General features: G+C 42.1%; 1 protein-coding gene across 4 annotated transcripts in view; it reads left to right on the top strand.

Annotated features, from left to right (window-relative positions):
* Positions 1 to 7,649, top strand: part of LOC122250783 (protein scarlet) — a 50,776-nt gene extending 43,127 nt beyond the window's left edge. For all 4 annotated transcript variants that reach the window (XM_043012399.2, XM_043012398.2, XM_086531475.1 and 1 more), the window contains 6 exons: positions 54 to 159; positions 1,209 to 1,433; positions 1,893 to 2,028; positions 5,628 to 5,733; positions 6,019 to 6,119; positions 6,419 to 7,649. In XM_043012399.2, the coding sequence (XP_042868333.1) occupies positions 54 to 159; positions 1,209 to 1,433; positions 1,893 to 2,028; positions 5,628 to 5,733; positions 6,019 to 6,119; positions 6,419 to 6,591 (847 nt within the window). In that variant the 3' untranslated portion in view covers positions 6,592 to 7,649. The remainder of the gene's footprint in view (positions 1 to 53; positions 160 to 1,208; positions 1,434 to 1,892; positions 2,029 to 5,627; positions 5,734 to 6,018; positions 6,120 to 6,418) is intronic.
* Positions 7,650 to 7,988: the final 339 nt, after the last annotated feature.

Genomic DNA, 7,988 nt, shown 5'->3' with positions numbered 1-7,988 from the left:
CCCCTTCCCTCCCCTTCTCCCCCAAACTAATCTCTCGCTCGTTTCCTCTCCAGACAAAAACCCAACTGGCTCGTTCAGTTCTGGTGGCTGACGTGGCGCTCACTCGTCGACTCGTACAGGAACCCCGCCATTCATTCCATCAGGATCATGCAGAAAATTGTAAGATTTTTTTTCTTTGCCTTTTTGTTTTCTTTTTATTTTCCACGATTCCCGCAACTTGGGATAAAAAATGGTCGCAAAGTTGCTATATGATAAAAATTATGCTAATCAAAAACAGCAATCACAATCACCACTATTACGTTCATGATCACAATCGCAATCAAGATGTCATCACGATACCATCATAATCAGTCACGATGGTGTTAGATTAACGTTACGTACGGTTCAACGGATTGGACAGTATTACCCTTGTCCCTTGCATTAGAATATATCAATACATGGGATCATTTTTTGTTCTCGGAAAACCATGGTTATCAGATGGTATTTCCTCTTGTATTACAGTACATTTTCTTGGTCTACAGAGACATCTATTAATGTTTACTATAAGCGGTTTATATGTTCACATGACATCTTTTGGCATCCTGATTGCATAAAATTTCGTTATTGTCAACTAAAGTCGCTTTTTTTACCTAAAGTATTACCTTGATGTCCTATGTCAAGCCAGTCAGTTAAGCTTATGCAGATATGTATTTAATTTTCCGTCTGCGTCACCGTTTTTTTCAAGTGACTTGTACAATTTCTTGTAGAGTGGTGGATGCCTACGTACTTGTAATATCTTACATTGAATCTTTTTTTTCGTCAGTATGTAGTTCACTGGAGTTATTGTTTGCTCTTATTACTAAAAGTGGTCCATGTTGATATTGCTGTTTTCATTATTATTACTCTCTTTAATCATTGTCGGTATATTACCATCACCATTATCTTTTTTTCTGTCCAAGTTTTTAAAAAATCCTATATATGGGACTTTGGATTGCCACAATACCCATGATATTGTCTGCATGTACCTAAGTTTACCACATCGGACACTTGCTATCACCATGACTTGTAAACAACTTGAAACGCAAAGAAAGAAAGATAGCATTTAAAAAATCCTTTGCAATATAAAGACCTCGACTTCGTTCCTTCGATTCCCGTATAGATAACAATTCCCACTTATAATTATAATAACACTTAAGATGACCTCGTACGCTTCCTTCCTTCCTTCCCAGCTCATCGCCTTCCTCGTGGGCGTCTGCTACACCAACGTCACGCTCAACCAGGCCGGCATCCAGGACATTGAAGGCGTCCTCTTCATCTTCATCACGGAGAACACATTCCCTTCACTCTACGGGGTCCTCAACATCTTCCCCCAAGAACTCCCTCTGTTCCTGAGGGAGTACAAGAACGGGATATACAGAGCCGATACGTACTACCTCTCCAAGATGGTGGCGCTGGTGAGGCTTTATATCTCTGTTGAATAAGGATGTGCAGAAGGTTTAAGGATATTTTGAGATATGTCGGGCGGTTAGGCTGTCCGCTTATCCGCCTTAATACCTCCTTTCGTATCTACTTATCCCCTTATTGATTTATTTTTAATGCTCTATCCACCTATCTATATATCTATCTTGATACTTTACCTCCCTATCTACTAATTTCTTTATACATTTATCTGTCTATATATATGTGTCTTCCTCTCTACCTGTCAGAAACTTCGTATGAAGTTCGTAGTTTTCACTGTGCCACAAAAAACTTCTATCTCATGCAACGCTCTTGCGATTTAATGGATGTTTCGTAACAACGTAAACGATTGTCATGGTTATCTCCTCTTGACACAACTAAATTCTTTGGCGTACTTTCTGCTCCACGGATTCCAGATTTAAATATGGTTCTGTGGCATTATTTTCCCTCCACAGATACCGGGGTTCATTGTAGATCCGGTCGTATTCTGCATCATCTGCTACTGGATGGTCGGTCTGCAGAGACACGCCTACCACTTCTTCATGACGATTCTGATCACCATCTTTACCGCCAACACTGCTTCGGCTTGTGGTATGTTTTTTTTTCTTTTTTTTTTTGAGTGACGGAGAATTCAATTTGATGATATTGATTCATGTTGGATTTTTTAATGAATAGATACTTTTCCACGCTAGCTGGGGACTTACCATTGTGTGTGGTTGTTATTGGCTGCGCTAGGAGCATTCTAGAAATGGTCAGTGATTGGGATAGATTAACAAGTCATGACAGAGGGATCGTAATTTTTTGACAATTAAGAGACCAGGCGACGAAAGAACGTTAAGGAATCGTATAAAAAGGTTGCCACATGACTTGAACAAAGGCGAGAGAAATAAACCACAAAGACTGGCTTCATACACGTCCAGGGTGCAGAACCGTAGCACAGAGAGAGCATTAACAAAGATTTACTTTTGATGAAAACAGGATATTTATTCTATTAATGAATAGGACTTCAAAGGATTCCAAGAGAAGTGTGACTTGTGGACGTTTCGCTAGCTCAACAGTTTCTCAAACCTTTCGAATTGCTCAATCACCCTCGGATTCTTACTTACACCTACTCCCACTTGTACTCGTACTCGTACACGTACTCGTACTCGTACACGTACTCGTACTCGTACACGTACTCGTACTCGTACACGTACTCGTACACGTACTCGTACTCGTACACGTACTCGTACTCGTACACGTACTCGTACACGTACTCGTACTCGTACACGTACTCGTACTCGTACCCGTACCCGTACCTGTACTTGTACTCGTACCCGTACCCGTACCTGTACTTGTACCCGTACCTGTACTTGTACTCGTACCCGTACTTGTACCCGTACCTGTACTTGTACTCGTACCCGTACTTGTACCCGTACCTGTACTTGTACTCGTACCCGTACTTGTACCCGTACCCGTACTCGTACCCGTACTTGTACCCGTACCCGTACTCGTACCCGTACTTGTACCCGTACCCGTACTCGTACCCGTACTTGTACCCGTACCCGTACTCGTACCCGTACCCGTACTTGTACCCGTACTTGTACTCGTACCCGTACTTGTACCCGTACCCGTACTTGTACTCGTACCCGTACTTGTACTCGTACCCGTACTTGTACTTGTACTCGTACCCGTACTTGTACTCGTACCCGTACTTGTACTCGTACCCGTACTCGTACCCGTACTTGTACTCGTACCCGTACTCGTACCCGTACTTGTACTCGTACCCGTACTCGTTCCCGTACCCGTACCCGTACTCGTACCCGTACTTGTACCCGTACTTGTACTCGTACCCGTACTTGTACTCGTACCCGTACTTGTACCCGTACCCGTACTTGTACTCGTACCCGTACTTGTACTCGTACCCGTACTTGTACTCGTACTTGTACTCGTACCCGTACTTGTACTCGTACTTGTACTCGTACCCGTACTTGTACTCGTACCCGTACTTGTACTCGTACCCGTACTTGTACTCGTACCCGTACTTGTACTCGTACCCGTACTCGTACCCGTACTCGTACCCGTACTCGTACCCGTACTCGTACTCGTACCCGTACTCGTACCCGTACTCGTACCCGTACTCGTACCCGTACCCTTACCCGTACCTGTACTCGTACCCGTACTTGTACTCGTACCCGTACTCGTACTCGTACTTGTACTCGTACTCGTACTTGTACTCGTACCCGTACTTGTACTCGTACCCGTACTTGTACTTGTACTCGTACCCGTACTTGTACTCGTACCCGTACTTGTACTCGTACCCGTACTTGTACTTGTACTCGTACCCGTACTTGTACCCGTACTTGTACTCGTACCCGTACTTGTACTCGTACACGTACTTGTACCCGTATCCGTACTTGTACCCGTACTCGTACTTGTACCCGTACCCGTACTCGTACCCGTACTCGTACTTGTATTCGTACCCGTACTTGTACCCGTACCCGTACTTGTACTCGTACCCGTACTTGTACCCGTACCCGTACTTGTACTCGTACCCGTACTCGTACCCGTACCCGTACTCGTACCCGTACTCGTACCCGTACTCGTACCCGTACTCGTACCCGTACTCGTACCCGTACCCGTACTCGTACTCGTACCCGTACTCGTACCCGTACTCGTACTCGTACCCGTACTCGTACTTGTACTCGTACCCGTACTTGTACTCGTACCCGTACTTGTACTTGTACTCGTACCCGTACCCGTACTCGTACTTGTACTCGTACCCGTACTTGTACTCGTACCCGTACTTGTACTCGTACCCGTACTCGTACTCGTACCCGTACCCGTACTCGTACTCGTACCCGTACCCGTACTCGTACTCGTACCCGTACTCGTACCCGTACTCGTACTCGTACCCGTACTTGTACTCGTACCCGTACTTGTACTCGTACCCGTACTTGTACTCGTACCCGTACTTGTACTCGTACCCGTACTTGTACCCGTACCCGTACTTGTACTCGTACCCGTACTTGTACTCGTACCCGTACTTGTACTCGTACCCGTACTCGTACTCGTACCCGTACTTGTACTCGTACCCGTACTTGTACTCGTACCCGTACTTGTACTCGTACCCGTACTTGTACTCGTACCCGTACTTGTACTCGTACCCGTACTTGTACTCGTACCCGTACTTGTACTCGTACCCGTACTTGTACTCGTACCCGTACTTGTACTCGTACCCGTACTTGTACTCGTACCCGTACTTGTACTCGTACCCGTACTTGTACTCGTACCCGTACTTGTACTCGTACCCGTACTTGTACTCGTACCCGTACTCGTACTCGTACCCGTACTTGTACTCGTACCCGTACTTGTACTCGTACCCGTACTTGTACTCGTACCCGTACTTGTACTCGTACCCGTACTTGTACTCGTACCCGTACTTGTACTCGTACCCGTACTTGTACTCGTACCCGTACTTGTACTCGTACCCGTACTTGTACTCGTACCCGTACTTGTACTCGTACCCGTACTTGTACTCGTACTTGTACTCGTACCTGTACCCATACCCATACCCATACCCGTACCCGTATCCTTACCCATACCCGTACCCGTACTCATATAAAGGGTCCGGCGCACACGCGCACCCATGTATAATTTGTACATACTCAACCCGATGCACATGCACAGAGCCGGTCACAATTGCAATTGGATCACTGGGCCCCGCACTATTTCGATATATTTGGTCTATTAACTCGCATGCACATTTTGATTGCTTTCCATTTTGACATAGATGCATAAAGTCTATAATAGAATTTTATATATTTCTATGGTTCTATAGACCTTGGTGCAAATTGGTTGGGAACCCGGGCCGACCAGAAGTCTCCCTTTTGGGTCCTGCCCTGCGAAGGCCAACCCTGCTCATGCACAATTACACATGTACACATATAAGCGCGAACGCGCGCGCGCGCGCGAGCACACACACATACACACACACACACACACACACACACACACACACACACACACACACACACACACACACACACACACACACACACACACACACACACACACACACACACACACACACACACACACACACACACCACAGTTATGAAAATATAAATCAACAAATGCTTTCCTTTCACAATAAAGATAGGAGTAGAGTTATCTAACAAAGAATCTAACAGATTGAAAACCAATTGCAGGTTCGATGTTCTCAGCTATGTTTGAAAGCATTCCCTACATCATGCTGTTCCTCATCCCCTTCGATGTTGTTCTCCTCATATCAGGAGGACTGTTCATCAACCTTTCGTGAGTATCAGTGGCACTTCAGGGACAGCCATAATGTTGAAGGTTATCCAAACATTTCCTTAAGTGTTGATATGTGTTAAGGACATTATAGAATAAATGTCAGTAGGTTTTGTGTCCAAAAATGTTTGGAAAAAGTCTCCTTCATCTGCTTCATATAACCTTCAGATTAGATTGAAAAGATAGTGGTAGTTATTGTAATGTTACCTTCATAGCCGAACTGTGAAAAGCTCTGAAATAATCTATTTTGGAAATACATTATTAGAGAAATTTCTTCTCATCCTACAGGTCGATGCCATGGTATATTGGCTGGGTGAAGTATTTGTCCTGGTTCATGTACAGTAATGAGGCACTTACTGTTACTCAGTGGTCTGATGTAACAAATATCAGTAAGTATTATTCAACATTATTTCCTGATTTTACCTGGTATTTAATGCAATGAAATTGTTTTTGGTTGCTGTGATTTAAATCTGTGTCCTATCATGTTTTTTTCTAAACAAAATCAACTTAAATAGTATTGTAACAAATGGGTCTATTCAGTAACTTCAATAAAGGAAACAAATTTTTAGAACATGTTTTAACACATTATCCATTTGTATAAACAATAACTTTGTTGATGGTTTTAAGCATGTTTGCTCTTTTTCTCAATGCACCTGTTTTTACACATGTATTTCTACTTCCTTAACAGCATGCGAGATGCCACCTGGTGTCCCCTGCATCAGCAATGGCCAACAGGTCATCAAAGAATATGCCTTTAATGCATCTCATCTGCATTATGACTTTGGATTCCTAACCCTTCTCTACATTGGCTTCCATCTCCTTGGTTTCTTAGGGTTGTACCTACGAGCAAGAAAGAAGTGAAGCATAGAGTTCTTTATAGAGTATATACATAACTTGCATATCCTAGCAAGTAAAACTGAAGGCATTATGTCACAATGTATATACTTGAAACAGGTCCAAATATGATGGCCATGAATGTTCATGTGCAGTTTTATTGGACATGGATATTTCAATGGTAACTATTCAGTAAAACCAAAAAGTAAAGGTTAAATCCCTAGGATAAAGACAGTAGATGAGTTAGGACTGGAATAATCCAGGGTTAAAGTGCCATAGAAGGCTTCTGTTCATAAAGATCATGTTATAGACCACGGTGATCTAGGTTGCAATGTTTTGTTTTTTTCTATCTTGTTAGTTACTTTTTGTATCTGGTGAATTATATTTGTGTGTTATATTAGATAGAATGAATGATGCACATATTTTTGACAATGAAACAGAGATGTACACATTGAGGAAGTGAAATATATGAAGTCGTGTGTGTGTTTGGAATGTTTGAGAAAATGTATAATTTCTGTGGAAAGATATTGTTTAAATAAGTACATTGTTGATTATCTTTGTGTCCTGGCGGGTAGACAGATCTGATGTAGCTGACTTTTGATGCAACTAAGACTAAAGAACAAATTATCTGATGACCTTCCAATGCTGTATTGTTATTTGTCTGCATTAAGAAATAGAAGATAAAAAAGTCATTATGTTGAGTTTAGTTTTACTTGATCTTTAAAAATCTTTTCTATCAATACAAGGTGACATATGATCACTTGAATGAAGAGCCAATACTTTTCATCTATTCCTATCCTATTGCATTTTGACTGAGTGAATTTGATTGAGGATTCTCTCTAAGGTCATTATAATTCTTCAGTGAATCCTGTAATACTTTAAATGTTTCAGAACATTTTCATCTCTACAAGTCTTATATGCTCACTTTATAATTTTATAACTGTGATGTAAACTACTCCATTTTAAATTGTTTCAAATGGTAATGCTACCAAATAAATTTTATATACCATCATATTTCTGTTTACTTTTGCCATGGCAAACAGGCAATAGAATTTAAATAAAAGAACTTGTATATTGGTACAACATCTGGCACTTTGAATATTCCCTTTCACAATAATGCAGCAGCACTTGAGCTGCTTCAGACAGTGGCTCACAGGTCTTAGTCAAAATGCCCTAAAACTGGGCCTCTAATATTTTATTAGGTTCATAGAAGGCAGTTTTTTAAGTAATGACGGAGGAAATATGCTTTCTCTCTTTATCTGAAGTCCATGTGGGTGCATTTAACACATGCAGAGGCAAAGAAATGGCAAATCAAAGGCAGGCCTGAACACAGCAGCTAATTATGCTAATTATTCCAATAATTTGCCTATGAAATAGAAATTGAAATGTACATTTACAGTATAATGTCAGATTGAACCTTAGTT

This window comes from Penaeus japonicus, unplaced genomic scaffold (assembly GCF_977035675.1).
Source record: "Penaeus japonicus unplaced genomic scaffold, GWHDUDI00000001_assembly GWHDUDI00000035, whole genome shotgun sequence".
Taxonomy (NCBI): domain Eukaryota; kingdom Metazoa; phylum Arthropoda; class Malacostraca; order Decapoda; family Penaeidae; genus Penaeus; species Penaeus japonicus.
The sequence above is the reverse complement of the archived record's forward strand: the minus strand, read 5'-3'. Positions and strand labels throughout refer to the sequence as shown.